The sequence below is a fragment of the Alligator sinensis genome, unplaced genomic scaffold (assembly GCF_000455745.1).
Source record: "Alligator sinensis unplaced genomic scaffold, ASM45574v1 scaffold282_2, whole genome shotgun sequence".
Lineage (NCBI taxonomy): Eukaryota > Metazoa > Chordata > Crocodylia > Alligatoridae > Alligator > Alligator sinensis.
Genome location: NW_005841879.1, coordinates 2,692,436 through 2,718,785, shown reverse-complemented (window position 1 = coordinate 2,718,785; position 26,350 = coordinate 2,692,436). Strand labels below are relative to the sequence as shown.

Below are 26,350 nucleotides of genomic sequence, written 5' to 3'. Positions count from 1 at the left end.
GTAATACCCACTTTTGTACTGAGCATTTGATAATGGCCTATCTAAGGTCTACTACAGCAATAATGGGGCTAGCTACTAATAACATTCATTAGCATTGTGGAGGACTAAATTTAATGGTGGTTTGTACCAAAGTCAGTTATGTACCCTCTAACTGGACATCAGTGGGAAAGGTTTCTTGGTACGGCTTAATATTAGAAATGGAAGAGGAGGCCCCATTTTCTCTCTCTCTTTAAACTCTTGATTTGGGGAGAAAATCCCTTTTCTTATTTTCATTTCTGAGACCATAGATGCTAGATGAGTCCTAGCTTCCTGCTACCAGAGATAGCACTTATTAGGAAAGGAGACTGACATAGTAAAAGAAGCTCAAAGGAACTCGGTATCTTTTCCTTATGTCCTTTGAGGTCTCCTATTGTAATCACCATCCTTCTGTCAAATGAGGAATGGGTGGAACTCATCAACCACGCTTCTTAATTGACTAAAATAGCTACTGTTGAATGACATGAAATACTACTGTTTTACTTGGCGGGGAGGGGGTGGTGTGGAATATGCTGCCTCTACTACAGCATTATTATTTCCTATTGGCCCACGAAGCAAGACTGGAATCTAAAACCAAATCTATAACACTTCAGTGCAGAGCGAAGGCCACTGATGGCTGGCTGTGGCTAAGAATATATAGCTTCCCAATGGTGGACAAGTATAAAAGGTTTCTTCTCAGAATCATATTCAGAACTTTACTCCCAGGGGCTGTCCCAAAGCACTGTTGTAGTTATTCTCCCTCATCCACCAATTAATAGTCTGCATCTGGTAAAACAGGATAGCAAATCTGCAATCCTGTTTAATCCAATGATCTATACAAGAAGCTACTGTTATTGGACATGCTTCTGTTTTAGGAGACCACCCTAAAGTATCTCCAAATGGACTTGGTAGAAGGACTCCCTCACTAAACACAGTATTTTCCAGTCCCTGACCTAGTTATTTGAGGCCTGGTCCGAAGTCCACTGAAGCAGGGAGGATGTGGTCTTCCCATTTGAATATACTGTGTTTTGTATCAAGCTCTTAAAATAGGCTCACTGTAATTAGCTTGGAGCTGGGAAGATTAAATCAATGTCAGAAATACCATGATCATAGCTTCACTAGGAGTAGACATTTTCATTATTTGGGCTCATTAAGATATTGAGCTGCTTGTGTTTCCATCTTTTTTATATCTGAGCAGGGATCACAAACACCAGTACAAACCTAAGAAATCACAAGAGGACTGGGAGAGATCTATTAAAATACACTATCCATAAGAAATGGGTGGATTCTTTATAAATTCTGTGCAAGGTATAAATAGTTCAATGGCCTTAAAGTCAGTATAATTAATTACAACTGGAGCCTCTATCACATTGGTACTTTAGATTTTAAAAGTTTAAAGTGTTTGTTAGGTAGGCCCCAAATCCTGAGTCATATTAAACAAAATATGAATCTGAATAATTGCTGTTGGTGTTCAAGTATCAATGAATAGCAGTTCAAAGATTTATGATTAGATATGAGAAGCCTGAGAATAGAAAGAATGTTAAAAATTCAGGTATAATAGGAGAATATGTGATTTTTGCCCTTTTAACTTAACCCTGCACCTGAAATTGATACTAGTTCCCCTCAGAAGTTCTTGGCAGCTTTATTAAATCCCTACTGCATTTCTAATCATAAAAGCTATGACCTAGATGAGAAGCAGACAAAGCTCTTTGGGTAAATCTGGGATCTTTTATTAGACCAACTCAAATAGTTGGAAAAATTCTTTTGGATACCCAAAAGCTTGCAATGAAGAATTTTTCCAACTATTTGAGTTGGTCTAATAAAAGATACTGGATTTACCCAAGGAGCCTTGTCTGCCTATGTCCTTAGACCAACACAGCTACAACCAATACACCTGATGACCTAGATGAGTATTTCTTAGCTTGCCAACTGCTACAGAAAGTTGTTGGTTTTTGTTTTTTTTTTACAGGCAATTCTCAGACTATTTCATTTCATGTTAATAACATGTGCCATATGGCTTGGAGTTTTACTTTGGGAATCAGAGTATATGAGTTATGTTCTTTTGCATGCACTTATTTAAAGGTTTTAGGAACAAGTCTGAGTAAGGAAGTCATCTTTCTAGATCAGTAAAATCCTTTTAAACAAAATCCAAACAATCACTATGAGTTTTATAAATGCTTAGTTACTCTTGTTCTGGCAGACATGGCTTGTCAGAAGGAAACATGCTGGGTTAAATTTAAAGTGTTTTCTTCTCTGGGTCTGGAAGTGTGAGAGTTTCTGGAGCAGATTTTTTCCGAGGTCGGTCTTTGGGAACAGCTAGGAATTCAGGAGCATCTGTAGAGAGAGGAGTTGATGGAGCGCTCGAAGGTGCACTACGGGTTGAAGAAGGCAGGGATATGTTAGAGATAGATATTGTAGGTGGGAAAATCCCAATTTTCTTGTTGGTGGCTTCCTGAGTTGCTCGTTCAAACTCTCGGACTTCATCCATTGTCATGTCTTCAAAGAAAAGAAAAGAAAGACAAATGGAAAGTTAGAACCATTTCAAGGGTGATTTCATTAATGCAGGTCATCCAACCTCTAAATCACAGGGCATGTGCTCATCTCAGTGTGAGGATCCACACGTCAGAATCCTGCTAGAATTAATAGGGGTTCTGGACAATTTTTTTATAAAAGGCCACTGAATTCAGGTGCCTGGCTTGATGTTCCCTTAATGCTTGATTTTCTAAGATTATGAATAGTCTTGAAACATTTAATCTCAGGCAGAAGACAGAATACTTTAGTGCTTCAGCAAGTAAAAGGTATCTCAAGTTGGGCACCAAAGAAAAGAAGGAACCCAGAGTGAAGGACTATTCTGAAAGTGTAGGCATTAATATTTACAAGCCAGTAAAAAGATATAACACTTTAGGGGGTCATCCTGTTTCCAGCAGTCACTGGAAAAATTCTCACTGACTTCAAGGGAAGCAGGACCATATCATGAATTCCAATTTTTTTTATTGTACAGTACTGTAATTTATAGTAATGCAAACCATTTCCTGTACATGATTTTTTCATCTGCTTTATCATTACTATACAATGCTAATAACATTATTTTGTAACTTATTAAAGTGCCTGGAATTTCTTTTGGGGGCCAACAGCTTGGACATTATGGTTGTTATATACCCTTTCAAGATGCATTTACTCCCCTCACAAGATATAGTTCCATATTGATCCTAATAATGAGATATACTTCTTGGCTCAAGTCATTTGACTGCCATTAATTGAGATTGCCTAAACATAGGGAAGTCAATTGGAAATTTGTAGTTGATTTCAAAGAAGAATTCCACTATTGCATTTTTTTTATTTATATATAACAGGTGGACAGGTCTGAAGGCATAACCATCCTATTACACTGTACAAAAGTTGGTGATTATTTTTAATACTCTTTGGAAAGCTCACTACTATAATGTCTTCAGAATACTGAAAAATAGCCTTTAAAAAAAAAAGAAGCTGAGCCTACTTATTACATATGAGCCTACTACACACAGGGTTCTTCAGCATCTGGTTTTGAATTAAAAGATATTACTTCACCGATTGCTTCAAAAATCCAACCTTTTGGCAGAGAACTAAGAAACAAACTGAAATGATTTTAATAAAAATTGATTTTTTTCTGAGCTACTAACAAAAATAATGGATTGAAAGTTATAAACTGAGTATAACTTCAAAGAAGCACTGACACAGCACTGTTGTTAAGGGATGTAAAATTCTCCCCTTTTCCAGGCATAGAGTATGCCCAGCTTCTGTTGACTTGTAGCAGGAATTGCATGCGTATCTGTGAGGGCATTGCCCACTGTGTCTTCTTGTTGGTTACTATTCACATCATATGGATTAAGCCAAAAAAATCCCTTGTTAATTTACTGAGGTCAAAATACATCTTCAAACTTCCCCATCCAGAAGTCAGAATGCTTTAATAAATTACAACCAGGTCACAAACCAAATACTTCTTACACCGGTGGAAAATATGTGAAAATGCTACTAGATCAGACTTGGTAGCATTACACTGGGCACGTCTACATGTGCATTAACGCACCGTAAGTACAGTGTATTAAGGTTAGTACCTGTAACAGTTGATTATGGTGCATTAATAACAGGTACTAAACTTAATACACCATAATCGGCACTACTGCGCAATAGTGCCGGCACACATCTTTTAAGTGATGCTAATGTGCAGTAGGCTAATTCTGCATATTAGCACAGCTTTTGCCATGACATACTAATGCACAGTAGAATTAGCCCACTGCACTTTTAGCGTCTCGTGTAGACATGCCCACTGTTAGTCGGAACAAGTGTAAATGATGCTACAAGGTACAAGCCAATGGTGAATCAGGCCCACAGACTGCTTCTCTACACAGCAGAGAAATCCTTTAATACAGAAATGATTAAATGGACCTGACATATCATCACTGCTGTATGCATCCACAAGAGGGCAGAATTAGCACATTCAGAGTAAGCACATTCCAGGAAGAATTGTACAAAATCTTTCTAATAAAATACCTAATCAGGTGAGATTTAGCTGGTTTTTCTCTACAAACACAAAATTCAAAGTAGCTTCAGCAAAAGGTCAGCAACATTTCCTCAAACCTGGCACAAACTACACAAACAAGAAATAGGCTTGCAGGAAGCTACTGCAACTTGGATTTTCCAAAAAATTCACAACTCCAGTCTCCAAGCTCTTTAAAATAGGCAGTCAGTAAAAATTATTTCCCAGTACAACAAATGTTTTTATAAACACTCTTTAGGCATTACATTATATGCAATAATAGATGTATGGGAAGCAAATATCAAGAAAGAAGTTTGTCCACGTTGCTGTACACAGTATTTCTGCAGCTGCTAATAACCCTGCTCCTTCACAGTGAAGACACGACTAAAGATGTGCCATGTATCCTCTATATGAACATAGTTTATTATATTTAAACAATGGAGTAGATACAAGTTACCAGTACCATCGTTATTTTCCTTTGCCCAGTACTGCCATCTCTCAAGACTGTATTGCAGCTTTTGTGATATTTTGCTGTTTTTCTTTAGGCCACATGTCTAGGAGCTGGGATTATATGAGGGCTCAACTTTCATTTTATAAAAAAGTAGGTTTCTAGCCTTGGGGACTGTAGGAGCTTCAGCCAGAAAACATGAACTAATTTTTGGCTCACAAAACAGAAGAGCAAACATCTAAAAAATGCTATTTGAAATGTTTATAAAATCCTTCAACAAATTTCATGATTTTTAGGGTTTGATTTTTTAAGGATTGATATTTGTAATACTGCTAGCCATGTGGATACTATCTGCTTCACATAGCAAACTCAAATACTAGCTCTATATAACTACCCTGCATTTTAATATTACACAGTTGCATTACTTCGTAGCTTTGGCTATAAAATGTTTTGGGACACTGATGTGTGAAAGACGCTCTATGCTTTTTTTTCATAGAATCATATAAAATGATGAAAACCCTCATACAGTGCCAAATGCCTTCTTCTTTCCAAACAGACTTTACTATTCCAGGGGCATTTTCAGTCTACAGCAGCTCCTGTAGCTTGGAGAAGAGCTTATTTAAACTGGATTTGCCCCGTGTTAACATGGCAGTAAGCTGAGGAGCTCAAAGGAATTGTACTCACTTGTAACAGGAATAATTTTGGTCCCGTTTTTCTGATTTACATTTCTTTAACTTACTGTGTCATTGTAAATTGTTTTTTGCACTGAACACCTAATACAAAACCTGATGTTATAGAGAGTCTTTCCGTTGACTTCAATGGTTTCTAGATTAGGCATTTTACTAATTCAAAAAGAAAATAATATAGTGCTTGAATGAACTGGAGGGAAAAGGAGAGGAAGATTCCCCAGTAAGAAAGCCATCAGCATGAAAAGTATATTAATGGAAGTCCTATCAAGTGACCTGCTCTCCATCTGGTCATCTCCGAGTTAGATGGGGAGCACTCATTCTACCTGTACTTGATTTTTGCTTTTTTGCCTATACTCATCTCAGATTCTCTCACATGCTGATATGTGCTCAAATAAAACTAATCCTACACTGAGCTGAGAAGGACTCAAAAATATGAGACTCCATTCTGTCTTTTTTTAGAAGTTAATAAAGGCCCAATTCTGCCATGGCTATAATTGTCAATTTGGCCTAAGTCAGTGTTGAAAAGGACTGCAGGCATTTTTAGCCAAAGTTCATATGGCCAAATCTTACGTCTTTATTCACATGGCCAAATCTTATGTCTTATGTCTGATTCTGACCTTGCTAGTAGAAACCTGGAGTAACCCTGAAGTCAATGGATTTGCACTAGTATAAATCTGGTGTGGGATAAGAAGCAGACTCTCAGCAATTCCTTTTTGGTAATCTTTCAAAGTCAGTCAGAGCTTTAATGATGTAAGATATGAAGAAGACCATAATAATCTAGCCTTAATGATCTGCCCTATAATCTTTACTTGCGCAAAGCCATTGTTCACATTAATGAGAGTTTTTTCTGAGAAGGAACATTTCATATTAATATTTTAAGAGAAAAATGTCACAGCATCTTCTTTCAGGACCCTTGTTTGTGGTTTATCAAAAAAACATCAAACATGACCTTGAAGGCATCAGGGGAAAAATCCTTTTAGCCTTTTCCCTGTTGGCGCAAATAATTTCACCAGCCACACAAAACTTTTCCACTCTCCAAGTTCTTGGCTGTTTGATTGACGCAACCTGAACATTCATATGGCTTTGAAAAAATCAGGATCATTGGTAGCCAAATCTGACACGGCTGTGTTCTTGATCCTACTAAAATTGTTGGCACACCCAAGGTTTGGAGGGGAAGGGGGTTAAATTTTTTTCTCCTGCCAGATTGGGAGCTGTAGATGAGATTGACATCTTTCTTTCTTACATCATAGGGAGTTCAGGGTGTAATGCACATGCAGGTTATAGTCTATGGGAATTTATTCTGCTCTCACTGAAATCAGTGTTAAAACTACCACTGATTTCAGTGAGAGCTGGATCAAGCCTAAAGTTGTTCCCGCTTCTTGTCATTTGCATGTGCGGATTCGGCGAGAGTGGGCAATATGTTTCAAAAATCTACATACTCTTTCTTTGGCATGGCTCTCTATTTCATCCACAGTAGATGAATGTTGACTGCAAACTTTAATGTTGGTTTTCTCATGCATATTTTTCTCGTATTCTCGAACATCATCCATAGTCATATCTGCAAAAAGTTCAAAATGTTGGCATTTTCCATTAATTCAATGCAAACTTTAATAAATAGGAAGATGCTAGGGATAGATAATCTTTCAGCAGAAGCCAAAGAAGGGTTTTTGAAAAAAAAAAAGCGGGGAGCCAACTAGCTTTATGAAAAATTGATCATAAAGGTAGTTAAACCAGCTGAGGAAAGTGGAAAAAGGTTAAGTCAAAGGGAATACAGAACAGGGAGGAGTGGAAATTGTTTAGGGGCATCTATGTAGAGTGAGCTAGGCAAAAAGTGTTGGAGTGCAGGCATAGGTACAGGCAAAGATCTTCTAAATTGACTTTAGAAGATACTCTAGAATAAAAAATACCCCTCAGATATATCATAAAGATTTACTTACCTTCTAAGAAACTTCCAAAGAAAACTCTATAGCATTATCTTTAGTACAATATGGCATGTTTTATAACAAAAAGACACTTTCATTGTTGAAGCTTACATTGGCTCAAAATACAGAAGCCAACATAAAATCACCACACTAAGGCCAGGTACAGACATTACATTTTTACTGGTGTAAGTGATTGGAAACCAGTCTATTCCTGTAACAGAACAGACGTTTGGCGCACAGACTGGTTTAAAAATGGCAGAACCTGGTCTAAGATTTGCCACCCCCACCAAAGGGTGAACATTTGCTACCGATCTAAACTATGCCCCTTACAGAAAACGGTGTAATTTAGACTGATTCCACCTTGGGCTTTTTGATTACCTGTACCTAGCCTAAGTGATTTACTAGTGGATACTATAAAAAGTTTGCTTTATACAAGTGAAAACAATACAGAACAGTCCTGAATGTTAAGAAAGGGTAGCATGGCCTGGTTATGTCTGATACTGTCTGATATTGTCAGTTTACAGAATAAAATGGTATATGACAGAATCAATTAGAAGTCTGTTAAATGAGCTCTATTTGAGTACTAACAAATCCTTTCCTTATCTTAATTGCAAAAGGAAGTTTGGGTTTTATTGCATTTTAAGGTAAGAAGATAAGTAATCCAGTTAATCACAAGGGGCAGTACACTCACTGTCTTCAGTGCATTTAATTGCTTAGTTAGGTTTTATTCAATGTGAGAATCTGGTCCATTCTTTTCAGTGTCCTGGAAGTATCCTGCAGTCTTTGTTTGTATGAGTTAAACTCGACTTCAGTAGCCTTTCAAATTTTTAAGCACACCGTTTACTAAAGATGTAATGTTAGCTGAAATTTTCACAGCAGCTAGAGATTATTGGGCTCTTGCTGCTTCCATTTTTCTCAAGTGTTTTCTGCATCATTTGGATTTGTGGCATTTTATGACCTGCTGCTTCCTTTTAGATCAGGCGTTTTCAACCTTTTTGGATTAGTGTACCCCCAGCAGCTAAACGCAGGCCCCCCCCCGCCACTTGCCAGCTTCCCCCACCCTTTGTGTCTGGCCGGGCAGGCGGCGCCTGGGCGGCAGTGTGGGATGGTTCATGGCACTACTCCGTCCCCACCCACCCATGTGTCCCCCCTAGAGCCTTCTCAAGCACCCCTAGAGGTACAGGTACCGCCAGTTGACAACCCCTCCCTGTCTTATATGATATGAGGCTTGTTTCAGTTAACAAGAACACACGTGACGTGGAATGCATCACTTATCTCGTTAGTTCAACACAACAGAGCGCAGTACTTTTTCACTAGTGGTTCCTTTCTCCTTTTTAATACCGATCGCAAAGAAACATGAAATAACATTAAATGAACTATCATTTAACCTATTCTTTTTACTATTACCCAAAATGAAAAAAACAAGCTAAGAAGCAATGTAAGTAGCATGCTAAGGAGAAAATTTGCCAAGCAGAAAACATGCTCTTTATTAGCAAAGTCTGAATGAACAACAGTATGAAAATAGATGTACCTCAGGATAAGGTTAAATATATGTTAGTCAAATCAATTATAAAATACAGTAATACTCGACTCAGTAAAAACAATGTCTTTTCTTTATCAGTAGTTGATTCTAATATGCAATGGGCCAGATTCTCAGCAGATGTAAACTGGTACAGAACTCATTTGATTCTTCTGAGCTGATTTACACCATTTGAAAATCTCTCCCAAAGCTTTTAGCTTTAAAATTATCACTACACATATTGGAGGGACACTGTCAGTTTAAAAATGATATATTTGAACTTTTCCTTCTCTCTGTCATTATGAGTACTGGGGGAAAAAATCCAATTTACATGATACCATATTGTATATTTGCTATTACATTTCACTCAGCTTCCTAAGCAAAATTAGTAGTTTTTTAGTCAATTTTCCATCCAGAGTTTCATGCTGCAGTACAATGCTACAATAATCAGCTTGCAGATCACACAGGGGAGCATTTAAGTTAACTTCCTCCATTTATTTTCTGCTTTCCTTTTATTTTTTTCCTTTGCTATAAAAACTTCCCATTAAAGTTTGGTTCGTAAATTCATTTTCTTGCTTTTTTACTAAGCCTGGTTTTGAGGTTTAAACTGCCTGACAGTGTCCCTTTAAAAACATTTCACTTGGTTTAAACCCTAAAGAGTGAGTATATATCATAATTCTGTATATCGATAGCTCATTTACTTGTGAAAACAATTATTTTAAATGGGGTGATTCTAAGGCTGTGGTGGAGAGATATGTAAAGATTTTTCTACCTTTTCTTTTTAACTTTAAGTTTGTGCAGAAGGATTTTGTTGAACAAGGAGGAGATGACTTGTACTTAAAATTAAGCCCACCCTTACTTGTTTTCCTAAACTGGCTCTAAATGATGGCGTTGTCTGATACCTGCTGGAAATTCAAAGAAACAGTCTCGCCCCTCTCTTTTCACAAAGACTTACATGTATGGTGGGTACGGTCAAACTTATGTAAATGCTTCCATGTGAGCTATATATATTGTACTCCCATCAAAAACAATTTACCACTTTTCACCAGATTTTGCCATCCGAATACACCTAAAACTTCTTTTGAACTCAAGAAGGCCAGATCCTGTACTGGTGTCCCCTGATATAGCTCCATTGAAGTTAGTGGAAGTGCAGTAAGTTGCTCCAACATCAGATCACCAAAAAAGTTCTGACAGTTTGAGAACCACAAGCTCATTCTTTACTATGAGCCAGCTTTTGATGTTGTGTTTGGATGACATGTTGCAGGTTAAATAATCAGATTATAATGCTTTTTTTTTAAGAGCATAAATTTTAGAGATCAGACGAACAGATGGGCAGAGCTTAGGAGTGACCTACAACCACTATCTGGCTTGATCCTGAAAGCTGCTGAGCAGCCCAGTCCTGATTCAGCAAAGCATTTAATCCCATGGTAGTCAATGGGGTTACTCATATGCTTAAAGTCAAACACATACTTAAGTACTTTGCTGGGTAAGGGCTAAACAGCATACTCTGAAAATTACAGGACTGATCTCATATACAGTTCTTCAAAGTAAACTTACCAGAGTAAGAATGTATAGGTAGATGCCTGTTTTCATCATATGGCATAGCTCCATTTTTCACATATTGACAATAAACTCAGATTAGACAGGAAATAGAAAATGAGCACAGTAACATGAAAAAATATATCCAAAAGCATGTGCACATGTAATAGGGGAAACTACAGTTTTGCCAGTAAAAATGTGGATTAAATAGTGACCAATTTTCCAGGGAGAGCTCTGGAACAATGATGGGCATTAAAAATACACCAAGAAGGTACAGATTTTATCAGATATCACTTTCTCTTTTGCTCAGTGAATTATGCAATTCCTTCTGAATTCCAGTTATGCAATTCTGAATGTTACTGCTCTCTCCTGTTGTACTTGCTGATATTTCTTCTTATTTTGGCGTGATTCCTTTCAAAATTTCTCCATTTGAGTCACTGAGATATAAGAGAACATAACTGATCTTTGTGGCAATCTGCTTGCCTCTTCTCTTTCCCTTGTGAACTGTCTTCTTGGTCGTGAAGCCATCTTAGTCATTCAAATGCTTTCCTGATCATACCATACCTTCTGACTTCATATCATGTGTTTGGTACTTTGTCAAACTTCTGTTAAGATTCCAAGTCAATCTTGGCTTCCACTGATGTGTCTTTGTTTCACTCCTCAATACACAGTATCATCAGATCTGTTAGGCACAGCCTGTGTATGCAGTCAGGCTGCTCTATCCTTATTTAAACTCTACCACTTAAACCCTTCTTTGATTAGTGTATCAAGTCATGCATAAAGACCAATCAGGGCTTATGAAAGGCAAACTGAACTCCAATGTTATGGAAATTGTTAAATTTTGTAAGAAATGTGAACGCAAATGGACTTTTTGAAATAAATAATTGACAGTTGAAAGCATGGGATTCAGCAAACATCAGCAGTGAACACACTGTAAAATATCTCATTTTCTAATCTATTGTTAGCTCTGAAACAAGTAGCATCAGTGTGTCCTACACGTGCCAGACAAGGTACCCTCAAAATCCTTTAACCTGGTGGATGCGTGCTGGCAACTCATTCACATGAGGAAACAGAGATAAAATACAAGCACTATCTTACTAAATTATAAGTTAACTTTATAAATTAAAGTTATTGTCAGATTTACAGTCAAATAGCAAACTGGTTCATTCTGAGTGCAGCAGCAGTGGGTTATTCATTTATAGTCTCTCAGTTACCTTCTGAACAATGCACAATAGCTTACATTTTTAAGTGAGAAATATTTAACTGGACTCTTCAGAACCAGTACTATAGACCATTATAGTTGTTTTAAATATGAGTTTAAAAAACATTGATCATTAAGCCACATGGAATACTTAGCTCTTTATTTCCATGCACACTTTTCTGGAAAATTATACAACAAAATTTCTGAAAAATGTCTAAATGTGGAGGCATTAACATTTAGACAAAAGTATAATCTAAGATTTTGCTTAGCTCAGAATCATTATTTGAACAAAGGTATAAGAAGCAAATTCTTCAGCCATTGTTAATTTTCACACAAAAAAAAATTGATGTCATTAATTCTATTCAACTTTGCAGTTAGCTAAATTCATCCCTGGTGTGACAGCAATGATGCCAACACATTTAAACTAAGGGCAAATTTGTTTCAATTCTTAAAAGAAAGTTTAACCACTGTTTTACTTTTCTACATTGGAGCCTGACATAACTGTACTGTGCAATTTACATTACATGGGTATTTGTTAGTTTTTATTTCTTGCCATAGAGTGGGACACTGTTTCTTGAACATGTTGCACGTGAGGAAATGGCAAATCACAGGTCCCCTTGCACTAAAACAATTAGAGAACATATAGTATTGGAAGTGTAAGAACAAATGAAGGATCAACACCTATATTGGGGTAACCCTGGCAAAATTTTCAGTAGCTCTCAATCTTTTTGAATCAGTTCTCCAGTACTCAAATTTTACTTCGTCATTCATTAGTCTTCTCAAGCAGACATTTTCTATGGCCTAAAAAAGGAAAATCCTAGTCCTTCCCATGCAAAGGTCAAACTGAGCTCCTTGTACAGAGCTGCAGATTCATAGATGCTAGGGTTGGAAGGGACCTCAACAGATCATTGAGTCCGACCCCCTGCCTGGGCAGGAAACAGTGCTGGGGTCAGATGACCCCAGCCAGATACCTATTCAGCGTTCTCTTGAAGACCCCCAAGATAGGGGAGAGCACCACCTCCCCTGGAAGCCCATTCCAAATTCTGGCAGATTGATAATCTACAGAAGTCCATTTTACACACTCAACATTTTTTAAAGATCAAGTTCCCAATAATGTTTTACAATCTGCATGAGCAGAGGTGCCTTTTTGTGTAAAAAAATATATTGTTCATATTGGGAAATAAAGATTCATATTCTTCTCCTTTCACCATTGCTATACAGAGTATGGTGAGCCAACGGTGCATAATGGGGGCACAAGAACTGTCCAATGCATAAGAAAGATTTTCGATACAGTTCTCCTGACTCATCTTATGAATGCAACCAGAAACTTTACATTCCATGCTGGCTACAGCTGCTTCTCTGATGCTGATTCCTATGTAAATTGCTCCATTCCTGTTATGATTTTCTGAGTTCTCTTATGCAAGTGACAGAAGAGGAATTCCTCAGTCTTTAGTTGCAATCTGTGCTGAAGTTCATCAGCAGCCAAAACACTGGCAGAAACAACTATGTGGTCATGCATCTTGGATGTTCTTTTTTGTTGAATGCCACACAGACAGAATGCTTGTTTAATTACACAAAGAAATCCCACAAAATGAGGACATGTCCTCAGGCTATTGACAGAAATGAAAAACAAGCTGAAATACTGCCTTAAATTGTTAGATTTTTCTAAATTTAGCCAAGCAGTCAATAAATAGACACAATAGCCACGTCCAGACAAGCATGGGCATGTGCTTGTAGCGGCACAAATTTGTGCTGCTACTTTGTGTCACAGCGCGTGCCCCTGCCCATGCGTTTTGTTGGGGAACACATTGTCCTCCTAAGGGCAAACTGCCGTGCCCAGTTCCTCCTGGATCCTGGCATGCTGCTGTAACCAGAGGAGGGGACTGGCTGGGGCACAGGGTGCCTGTGTGGGGCTAGCTGTCAGGCTGCCCCCACGCTGAGGCACCCTATACCCCAGCCACCTGGGGAGCGGCCCGGGGCCTGGGCCTGCTCCCCCATCTCCATGGAGCCCCTGTGCTGCCTGCTCCTCTGTCTCTACATGTCCCAGCACATGCTATTTTGGTGTGCTTCGTTTCACTTTTTTTTCCAAGGGTATTTTTTTTGCTACTGGGATTTCCTGGTAGCAAATTTTGTCCCCTGAGCTGCAAATTAGCAGCACTGCACATGGTTTAACATGCAACGCATATGGTTTGTGGCACCACAAAGAGGTGTGTGGTGCCACAAACTGCATATGCATGCATGTGTGGACACAGCAAATGGTTTCTGTCAGCACTGCTGCCTTCTTTAGATACCATGTAAATCAAATACTTGTGATCAGAGTCTACTGCATAAAGTTCAGTGCACATTTTATGTCATAGTTCAATGTACTAAAAGAATAACAAGGTACACATTACTGTTGCTTGTTACTTGTAATCAGCACTATCTATCTATATCAATTCATCTGTCTCAAAAATCAAATTTCCTCTCTGAAAAGGAGACGATAAAAGATGATGTAAGATAAACACACCCCATGATATCAATATAAAACAAAGCTTAAGGAAATGAAGGAGCATGGTTTTCATTAGAAAATATAAGCAAAACTAGTATTTGTAAACTCTCATTTGTATCTAGAGCATACTTGATGTCTGAGCATTGATTCTAGGTGTTTTTGAAAGCTTATAACCATAGTTCATCAAATAAAAGTTTGCGGAGGTATGGGACATATGCCATATGAGGAAGTCCAGCTCATTTTCAATTGTTTAGAGATGCAGAATCCTCTTACTGGTTTACAACTGTCCCTAAATTAAAAACCCCGGAGGAAAAATAAAAGACCCATTTTAACTCTGCCAAAATGTTTATGACTGCGACACCATCATACATGTATTCTCATGCTTTATTAAAACTGTACAATAAGAGAAGTTGTGATTTTAAAAGCAAATTCTTTTTTAGTTTCTAACTAATCAGTACCCCATATATGCAAGCAGATTCTTAGCTGATGTAAATTTGTGAAATCAAGGGTGCTATGCCAGTTTACATTAATCAGGAGTAGTCCTGGATGGTAAGCAAGATAACCAAGGTACCTAGAAGCAAGGTAACGTAGGACGCTTCTGAGTGCTGAATGCATTATTCTGTGAATCAGGCTTATATGTCCCAAAGGTTATTCACTGAAGAGTCCAAAGCAGTGTTTCTGTGAAACTCAAGGAGATTCTAACTAAATTTTCTTTTTTTAATAGATTTCCAAATTGCAATTCTCTACATTTTCTAAACAGAGCTACATATATCTATGATAATGAATACTTTCATGAAACAATCTGTAAAAGGCACAAACCTGAATGCTTATTTGTGCACTGATAAAATGTAATAGACTAGTTTGATGTTCACAATTACCCTGTACAATTCAAAGCACCCATTCCTGCAGCTGCTGCATGGATTCAAAGGGAATTTAGTGCATGCAGCTGCTATTGAATCAGACCCAGTAGATTTTAATTTGTAGCTGTTATATCCTTTTTTTTCCAAACAGGACTGCAGAACTCTGTGTTTTTTTTCTATATTGCATGTTAACACTTTAAAATCCATTCCGAAAACCTGAAATTATGCTGGAAATAACACGGGCCAAATGGAGACCTCAAGGACCTGCAATATGGAGATGATTCTACATTAGTGCTACAAAAGCAGAGTTAATATTAGGTACTATTTTCAATATAGATTGTTCCTAACCTGGACTTCAGTGAACTTCCAAAATGCAGAGTGGTTGGATCATGGGCATATATATGCTCTAAAATGCATGAAATCATATGTACTGTCCAACCCTCTGAATACTATCTGACTAACTCTGGCAATGAAGGATCTGCTGAAAGCACGTTCTGTGTTTGGAGGCAATGAGATGGGATACAATGGGATGTAAAAGTAGCCCCCACTCTCAGTAAAGCTGTTTGGCATGTTGTACAAGGAATGAATAATCTTTACATTTTGGGCTTGATGGTCAGTGAAAGTAAATGGAACTGTTTCCATTTATTTCAGTGGGTTTGGATTAGTTCCTTTACAAAGCTGTTTTGTTAATTAATTTTGGAAAGACAACTTACCGTACCACTCATCAACCCACGCAAAAGCCTGTCTGTGACCAATCAGTAATATGTCTCTGACCACCTGTGGAATAAGAAAAATGGCTGAAGTTATCTTTTGTACCAACCAAAACATTTTAGAATAATAAGCTAGGGTAGCATCATATTTTTTCTACAGAATCTAAGAATATAAAATCCTAAAATCTGAGACTCTAAAAGGAGCTTTGGTGACATATGCTATTTGGGAACAGATACAACAAATGCATTAATCGTTGGCAAGGAAACTGGAACTCCCTTCTCTTTCATTTTTCTTTTCATCTCTTGCCATGTCTTCTCATGTATAGAAAGTTGATAAATGTAAAGAATCCTACCACATAGTGATTGTGTCATTAATTAATTAATTTTTCGACAAGTAGATTGGAAAACTCCCACTACCTGCCAGAACTGTAAAAATTCCTGGATGCTATTGTTATGTGAAAGTTACTCACTTCTACTTGTAGAATACTCCATTTTTTAATCTTCGATGATTAAAAACCTGGGCAGATTATATACACAGAAAACTCTCTCCAAAAATATGAGTCAAAACCTTTATGAAACATTCAGACGTTTAAATAAAGAGATTGAATTCCAAGGGTCTTGCTGCATTGGAGAAGCATCTGCAACTGCAGGTTTATCACGTGAGCTCTCTGAACATGCACTAAGGCATCTGAATTCAGCATTGAGAATCAAACACGCAATGAAAATGAGCAACGGTATCAGTGTCAAGCCTCCTGAACGTCAGGAAATCAAAATCAGAAGATACAACAATTGTAGTTAAATCCAACACAGCTGTCTAAAATTTGGCATTCAATTATGGTTTAATATTTTACCTCTTAACTTTCTTAAATTTCTCTGCAAGTGGTCTGTGAAGAAATTAAAGCGTTAAAGGAATAAACAGTTTCCAGGACCTGTAGTCCTTAGAAATTCTGGGTCTGATCCTAAGTGAATTTTTAATTGGCCAAATTCAAAAGTGATGGATAAATTGGACACATTAATATTAACTCATCTTCAGAGCTGATTGCACTCTGTTAGCCTAAATCTGCTTGCCAATCTTGAATCTTACCAATCTGTAGACAAGCCCAACGTGCTTATACTGTGTTTTAGGGAAGAAGTTTGAGGTGTTTGCTTGAGACTCAGTGTTGCCAGATGTATGATAACTGTCCTTGTTGTGTGGTTGATTTATCCTGGTGTGACATACAACAGATACTTGCAAATTTGGGCAAAATACACAGTAATTCAGGATGATCCAAAGCTTGCTTGTATTTGAAGGAAAATGTTCATAGTCAATTAATTTTTCATCTTAAGTCACCTTAAATTGTCAGTCCCATGCCTTGTGCATGTAGATGTGCTTGTAGGCATGTTACACACATTACATTTTTGCAATTATGATAATTTTTGTTAAATACGTTTGAAGTTCAAGCACACTAATTGCCATTTTTCAAATCAAACAACACTGGGCTCAGGAGACCCAGGTTAAAGTCTCTGTTCTACCACAGACTTTCTTTGGGATCTCAGGTGAGTGAGTAAGTCTCTCTTTGCCTCAATTCCTCCTCTGTGAAGTGGGGATAAGAGCACTGACCTGCCTTGCAGGAGTTTGTGTGGATTAATGTACAAAAAGCTATGAGTTGCTCAGACACTCTGACTATTGGGATTATATAAGAGCATATGGGAGAGCAGGGAAAAGGCTACTTTGGGTTTGACCCTCTAGCCTCCATCTCCTGGCAGTAGTTAAGTTATTTATGTGTCACAAGAGGTGTGATTTTTTTTTACAGCAGTAAATTTATTTTTAATTATGTACAATAATACTTCATAACCTGTGGGTAATTAAAAAAACAGCTGTCACCAGAGCAAATGGCAGAAGTTCAATTCTAATTCCAGTTACACTGATTTCTTACTAATGTAGCTCCAGCAGTAAGATTATGGTTAGAATCTGGCTTTACATTTTTCCTGATGAGGTTGCCAGGTTTTTCGTTCTTAGCATTATAGGTTAGCTGACTAGTACAATGAGAAAAAAGGACCTTTTATTCATTCATTCATTCATAAGATGTAGGCAACCTTGGAAGTCATCGGGCAGGAAAGACAACTGAGGTCAAATGACCCCAGCAAGGAGACCGTCCAGTCTCCTCTTGAAGATTTCCAGGGTAGGCGACTGCACCACCTCTGCGGGGCTGCGTCCAAATATATAAACTATCAAAGCTAAGGTGGCTGTCAAATTAAAGTAAATACTAGGCCTCATTCTGCTCTCAGATTCAGTTTACTGAGAATGATTGCTGTTGTCACTGATGTAAAACCAAATGAGGGGGCAGAATCTGATTACTAGATATAATTAGTTAGGTCACATCCCCAAAACTGTTTAGAACAATAAAGATATTAAAAGATTTGGGTAATAAAATGACAGGAAAAAATATTTCAGCCTAGAAACATTGTATTCTAAATGTAGCCTTTGAACAGCTCAGAAGTCTCACAATAAAGCTGTTGTCATTGGGACGACGATGAGTTTACCAGCAGTGGAGGTCTCTGGGGAAGGCTGCAGGAAGAGAGGTTGTTTGTTCATCACACGCAAGGACTGCAGCCCTGGAGATGCTCCCGCTGGCTGTGCTCAGAGACGGGCCAGAAAGTGAACCCTGGAGCCAAACAATTCCGGTCTTTGGGGGCTGTTTGTACTTACAGAGAAATTTTACAGCTGGCCTCCATCTCTTTAATGGGCAAATAAAAACTTCCATATGCAAATACCCTTGAAAATCAGGAAGGAATAGAAGCAGTTTAGAGTTGAACTCCCTGGCTTCAGCTACCTCGAGGCTTGTCCAGATGCAGGCCAGTGCTCCAGTTCAGCTGGTGCACTAGATCTGCTCACATACGGGGCACGTGCCGTAAGGTATAGCTGATCACTGACCTTGTGTACGAATTGTTCTACTCTGGTTTGAAGTCCCCAGACTTCAAATTTCACAGTCACCAGTTTGTAGGAGCACATGATTGGTTGTTGAGTGTCTCTCCAGCCTTCTTTTAGCAGGCCTCTGCCAGTCTTCTGTGACTTGAAATGTTTAGGATCCTGCAAAACAAGGAAGACTGATTGTAAGACTTTGATGGGAAAGTCTTTATTTATTAGTTTACTGATGTCCCTGTTTTAAGTTCTAATGAACCATGGAAACACGTTAAGAAGTATTATGGAAATATAACATGAAGCTGCTTAAATGAATAATGGGACATGATAAAACACATAAAGCTCCTGAACACCATGTCAATTTTGGACTTAGCTATGTCTCACCCCTATAACATATGCACTCACACAAGTGCCATACAAGGATGTAATCAAGACCGATCACATGCATTTGCTTCAACTTATTGTCAAGATCTGTGGCTCACTGTATCCTTTCTCCATGATACCCACGATAATAGGAGCTAGTTCGTTGTACTGGGCATTATAGTGCAAAAGCAGGGATTTGCTCACCACAGGAGCCAGAAGGAATGATGTCTCTTGAACCTAATCCTTAGCTATAAAGTAACCATTGAGAATTAGAAGTAAATTTAATGGCACTGGTTTAAAAAAAATTACAAAGTAATTCATGTACTTCATATCTAAAGAAACCAGTAAGAAAACAGACGTTATTGTGCCATGTACATAGTATGCATAGACCCTGCCTATTTCTCATCCAGGAACTGCATGTCAGTTGGATGGAAGAGCAGCAGAATAAACTCAAAGGTGAAAAAACCGAACCCCAAACACAGAAAACCTTCATTATAAATGTCTCAGATGGAGGAGTGCTCACTTTGCAAACTTTATCAAGTGCGTTATTCTCTAGATGACTTGTACCTTATGTATTCAGTTATGCTGGTGTTCATTCACAGAATCTGATGAAGTAGGTTGTTGCCTATGAAAGCTCATGCCTCTCTGTCCCGGTTAGTCTCTAAGGTGGTGCCATCCTGCTCTGCCTTCTGCATGACTTCAGACTAACACGGCTAACTATCTCTCAGATATATGCTTGTGCAAAGCAAATGTAAAGAAGTCACGAAGAGCTATATCCTGACGTGGCAACATTTTGCATCCAGTTTGCATAGATGTAAAGATGACACATGGCATGAGGGCAGTGGAGAGTCAAGCTCCCAAGGTCTAAGAGAAATAGGAGCAGCGAAAGATTACATGAAGAGATTTCCTCTTCTGTCCCTGAGGCTGATCCTAGGAACTGGTTTTAAGGAAAGTAGTTAGATGCTTTTGAAGCTTATGAGTGTCACATTATGGATGTAAATCTACACTGAGCAAAGTGCATAGATCCATCATCTATTTTAAGGGCCCGACAATGCCATTGTAAATTCTAAGTTAAATATCCAGATAACTAGATGAGTACAAGACTCTAGCAATACAGCAATCTCCAGTTACAGCTCAATCACAATACTTTTGGACAAAACCCTGAAGATCTGTAATTTCAACACAAGCTACTTGATTTTTCAGTAAGTCAAGGAGAGCTGAGAATACATTATTACATTTATAGTCTGAAGGTAGAGCAAAGCCAAGATAACAATTGCTACTAAAAACAAAGATTATATTCAGACTTGATTCTTAAAATGAAATAGGTTTCCATGTTCTCAAAACTCATTGAAAATATAATAAAATGAATTAAAAAAATGGGGAAGCTTTGGTTATGAGAAGAAAGCCAGCATATATTCAGGGTTTACTTTCAACAATAAAAAAGATGTCCTTCATTTAAGTGGATATCCAAGAAATACTTAAGAGAGTAGCTGCAATTTATTGCATGAGTATGTTAATTTTTGTCTATCCGGCCTTATGTCTGCTCTTGCTAATTACATCTTTTAAGTCTTGGAGAGAATTTACAATTAAATATTCATTTTCAAAATATGGGGACAGGGAAGTAGTAGTGATTAGTGAAGTAGTAGTAGTACAATGTACCTCCTTTAATCCATACTAAACATCAAGCCCCGGAGGCTATGATCTCAGCAAGCTTATGCTTAAGTCCTTTCCTATTTAGGAACATAGTTAAACATACACTTCAATATAAACGGTGCTGAAGTGATAACATAAATAAGGGTCTGGATAAGGATGACTTAAGGAAGGGGAAAATTGGTGACTCTGTTCTTTTTTTTCCTAATGTTTATTGTTAGCGCCAATGGCCCAGCTTCTGATTTTGTTCATAAAACTGAAGCTCTACCGTTTCACTTTTTTAACTAGCCTCTAATGAAGTGATGTTCTTCCCATCTTTATGTACGTCATTCCTTTTATTACTTTCACATCCTCCTCCACGAGCAACATGTTTGCAATACACTCTGGTTTTAACCAGAGAAAAGAAAACATCATCACAGAAAACAAAGCAGCTACATCACATATCAGAATAACATACCACTGTACATCACAAATCACAGGTACATAATGTCTGCCCATCTTCTTATTCAATAAAACTTGACCTTAGCTTGGTCTGGATATTTTCCAGTTGAAAAGAACTGTTGTATAGATGATAACTGCCTGAAGCGAGCAGCGCAATAAAAAAAATATGAGAATCAAAAAGACTGGGGACAAAGAATTATAGCAGATACAGCCACAAGTAAGGAAACAGGTTACAACAACTATATACAATTATTTTAAATATTCCTACCAAAGCTGAATGCAGTGAGCAACTATTTTTAAGAAATCGGGCAGAACTCAAACGTAAATGCTGATTTCAATGAGATAGTTGTTACAGCCCTCAAGTCTCTTTTCTGGTATTATAGCAGAGGTAAAAAAGAGGATTTTACATTTCTCATGTTCTCTCATATAATTGTATATTTGTCTGCTAGGATGTAATACTGTCAGAGATCATCTCAGAGATTTGATGATAAATAATATGTATTTAAATCAAGATTTTCAAAAAGTGATATTGATTTTGGGTACATTGGTTTTTAGATTGCCCAACTTCAGACACTGTAAAGGGGTCTGATTTTCAGAAAACACAGAGTACACATCCTTTAGAAATCAGGCTACTTTCAGATATCTCAAAATAAATATCCAAAATCACTAGCTTACAATCAAAAGTCACACCATAATCTCTCTTGGTTCCTTCAGGAGCAGATTTAATAAAAGCATGGTGGTACAACAGCTCATTTAACGCAGTCCCCCTTACCTTGATATTTGACTTAACTTAGATAGATAGGAGTTTATCATGCCACTTACAAGGCACGTCTACATGTGCATTAATGGTTATGGCTCATTAAGTTTAGTATCTGTAATAACAGGTCAGGTACTAACTAAATGCACAGTAACTGGCACTACTGCACAGTTGCATTGGCACACAGCTTTTAGTGACACTAATGCACAGCAGACTAATTCTACTGGGCATTAGTGCAATAGCACAGCTTTGCTGTGACACACTAATGCGCAGTAGAATTACTCTACTGCGCATTTAATATCTCATGTAGATGCGCCCACAGTGTCATTAATTCTGATTGTCCATTGCCAATGATAATATCCATTTTTTAGTTCAATGACTCTAGTTAAGAACTGTGTCAGCCAATCCATTTACTGTTAAGAATTTTGGAGAAAAATTTCAAAAACGATTAAGTGATTTAGGAAGCTGAGTCCCACTTTTAGAACTTACAGTATATCTTTGTAGAGCCTGACATTAAGAATACTTATGTCTATGCAACTTGAAAATAAGTTTCAGGAATCTGAATTGTTTAGATGTTTTTGAAAATTTTGCCATTCATTTCTTTAAGGAATTTTTCTTGTATTTGCTTTTTCGGATAAACTAGTATTGTATTAGTAGAGAAGAGAAGCTTAATAGGCTGATGATATTGCTAATATTTCAGTTCTAGCCAGCAGTAAGAGTCATATTTTTGTCCATATATTCTATGGTAGTTAAATCCAGAGATTATTTTGATCCATGAGGAAAATAAAGAAGATCAGGACTCTCAGCATTATTTGATGCATTTAACTGTATACTTTCTATTGCATCAAATATTATTTTCCGGATTCAGGACGCCTAGATCCTGATCAGTTTGCTTTCCCAATTTAGTTACACTCCAGTATTTATTAGCAGTGTGGATGCTCCTTTGACATCAGTAAGGAACTTCCTGCTCAGACTGCAATAATACTGAATTACTGTTGATTGCTTTTAAATTCATTATTTAGATAAAGTCTGTCCGGAAAACGTATTATTTCTTCTAGATTTCCAGTTTGTCAACCTGAGAGCCTGTGGATCAGAATCTCTTTGGGATCCTGTGTTCAGATGCTGCCTTAAGGAATTCTGGTTTTATATACTCACAACTAGATTTTTTGGAGCAAGGACAGTCTTTTCCTTGTGTATGAATACATTGCCTAGAATGAGGAAACAGTGGTCCTGGTGAGATCAGTAATATTTGTAGATCTTACTACATTACAAATTATTTTTGGTAGTGATGATGATGATGATATAGGCGTCTACAACTTTAACTGTTACATAAATCACCATTTTTTCCCCATCAAGGGTCTTGGAGAGATGCACTGTGTGGAGTGCTTCAAACAGTGAGTGTACAGACATGCATAGCCCAAGAGGCACTTCAGAAACAACTCTCAAAAAGTAAGGAACATCCTTGAAGTGCTTCCTTTTGAAGCACTGCCTAGAATGTCTGTCTCCTCAAGTGGTCCCCCAGCACTCCCCTGGGCTCTGCCTGCCGGCGCAGCAGGGCAGTTCCCCAATGAGCTTTCTCCTGTGTGCTCAGCTATCCTCAGGCATGCAGGGATTCCTGCTCCCCGGCTCTCTGGAGCTCGTGCTTTCGTGGCCATTTTGAAGCACTCTGTGGAAGTCAGGGAGAGCCGTGTGTCTGCAGGGGGCTGAATGGGAAGTGCTCTGGGATTCAGAGTGCTTTAAATGCATGTCTGTCCATGGCCAAGGTAAACCTTTAGATAAAAAGAGGCACATTCACTTCTGAAATCAACAGAGACATGTTTATAGTTTGTCTCAATAGCCACATTTTCAAAAATTGTCAATGAAAATTGAACAGGTGTTTAAATCACATGGACATCAAATCACACATGTGGTCATAGGGTTGTGAGGGAAAGCAAGGGTCATTTAAGACCACCCCCTGCATAAATTGGGGATGTAACATTTCTAAAATTACCCTGTACAAATGCTAATGGCTTGAAAATCTCCAGTGAAGAAGATTTTACAGCTTTTTTGAGCAGCTTGTTCTACTGTCCTACTGTTATGACAGTGTGAGGATATTTTTTCTGAGATTCAATTTAAGTCTGTGTTGCTAGAGTGCTTTTCGTGCTGCCCTCTCTGGTAAGGGAGAACAGCTGTTCTCCCTTTTCTTTACAGCTTACATTTCCAACTCATTATTTTTGTCTCTTGCGTCTGGGTCCTCTCCAGTTTCTCTACATCCTTCTGAAAACACAGAGTCCAGAAATGCATACAATATTCTAGTAGAGCCATAACCCAGCTGAGTCAACTGATAGTATCATCTCCCGTATCTTGCATATCATACTCCCATTTATACAGCCTAAAATTGCATTTGCTTTTTTATGTTACATCACATAGGACTTGATATTTTTGCTCAAAACCAAAACAGCATTAGGATGCTGCAAAAGCAATGTTGTTCTCTTGGAAGTTAGCCCAGCAAACACCTGGATTTAGTGATAAAAACTCTTCTTAGCCTACAAACAGGCCATGGACATCCACTGAAAATGTTTCTGACTGAGAATCCTTGCACAGTGTCCACATTTTGGCTCTCTTTAAACCTACCCATCTGCTTGAAGGACAGTATGTCTAGTCACAAGTTGGCTGGATTGTTCTAAGTTGAGATGTGCCCTACACATAGGTCAACAGGCAACTTGCATAACCCAAGAAATACATTTTTATGGGGAGTCCTTGCCTTCAAAAATTTGAATGCACAGGTACCTGAGGCTGCAGAAAGGGAAAGGGAATGGAAAGGGAAGGTTCACAACTGTATTTCCACTGTGCTGCACTGAAAATAAAGAGCCAAATCCTGATGATGACCTTTTAGTACTCAGTTCTTGCTCTGGCAACCTTGCATTCCATCTGAAGGGAGTTTGGGCCTTGCAAGGACAAAGTACAAAGTGAGCAATGTGGCTGAAGGGGGCACAAGGCACTAATGTGGCTCCATTCACATTATGAAAAAGTTGCAAGGCTAACTGGTTGCCCATCACTTTGAAACATTTTCCCAGTCTGCCACCATCAGTCTCACCCTTGTGAAGGGCAGGGATATTTTATAAAGGCTCACTATCATAGGCCCCCATCCTATAGTTTGCACTGTTATGGTATCTAAGTGCCTGACCCAAAACCCTGGAAGTAACTGGGAATTCTTTTTCTTGTGTTCACTGGCCCTTGGATCAGGCCACAAGTACCAAATATTGTTCCAGGTTCTTCAGTCTCACCTCCATCCTTGGCAAAGTCTTTGAAAAAATTATCAAGGCTCACATTTGTGAGAGCCTGGCAGGACAAATTATGATGAGGGTAAACCAGCACGGGTTCGTGGCAGGCAGATCGTGCCTGACCAGTCTAGTTTCTTTTTATGACCAGGTTACGAAACACCTGGACACAGGAGGAGGGGTGGATGTCGTATACTTAGAGTTCAGGAAGGCCTTTGATACGGTATCCCACCCCATACTGGTGAACAAGTTAAGAGGCTGTGACTTGGATGACTACACAGTCCGGTGGGTGGCGAATTGGCTGGAGGGTCGCACCCAGAGAGTCGTGGTGGATGGGTCGGTTTCGACCTGGAAGGGTGTGGGCAGTGGGGTCCCACAGGGTTCGGTCCTTGGACTGATACTCTTTAATGTCTTCATCAGTGACTTGGACGAGGGAGTGAAATGTACTCTGTCCAAGTTTGCAGATGACACAAAGCTATGGGGAGATGTGGACACGCCGGAAGGCAGGGAACAGCTGCAAGCAGATCTGGACAGGTTGGACAAGTGGGCAGAAAACAACAGAATGCAGTTCAACAAGGAGAAATGCAAAGTGCTGCACCTAGGGAGGAAAAATGTCCAGCACACCTACAGCCTAGGGAATGACCTGCTGGGTGGCACGGAAGTGGAAAGGGACCTTGGAGTCCTAGTGGACTCCAAGATGAACATGAGTCGGCAGTGTGACAAAGCCATCAGAAAAGCCAATGGCACTTTATCGTGCATCAGCAGATGCATGACAAATAGGTCCAAGGAGGTGATACTTCCCCTCTATCAGGAGCTGGTCAGACCGCAGTTGGAGTACTGCGTGCAATTCTGGGCGCCACACTTCAAGAAGGATGCGGATAACCTGGAGAGGGTCCAGAGAAGGGCCACTCGTATGGTTAAGGGCCTACAGACCAAGCCTTACAAGGAGAGACTAGAGAAACGGGATCTATTCAGCCTCCGCAAGAGAAGGTTGAGAGGCGACCTTGTGGCTACCTATAAGTTCATCACGGGGGCACAGAAGGGAATTGGTGAGGATTTATTCACCAAGG

At 38.6% G+C, this 26,350-nt stretch overlaps 1 protein-coding gene across 2 annotated transcripts in view; it reads right to left on the bottom strand.

The window, feature by feature from the left end:
- Window positions 1-1,835: 1,835 nt before the first annotated feature.
- The window catches only part of PITPNC1 (phosphatidylinositol transfer protein cytoplasmic 1), a 169,149-nt gene continuing 144,634 nt past the window's right edge, over window positions 1,836-26,350 (bottom strand). The window contains exons 7-10 of one of the 2 annotated variants that reach the window (XM_025196273.1): window positions 18,822-18,977; window positions 15,911-15,974; window positions 7,108-7,226; window positions 2,383-2,511 (exon numbers count right to left, since the gene is read on the bottom strand). In XM_025196273.1, the coding sequence (XP_025052058.1) occupies window positions 2,506-2,511; window positions 7,108-7,226; window positions 15,911-15,974; window positions 18,822-18,977 (345 nt within the window). In that variant the 3' untranslated portion in view covers window positions 2,383-2,505. Of the gene's footprint in view, window positions 2,512-7,107; window positions 7,227-15,910; window positions 15,975-18,821; window positions 18,978-26,350 lie in introns of both variants that reach the window. The other variant, XM_025196272.1, reaches the window with a different exon arrangement.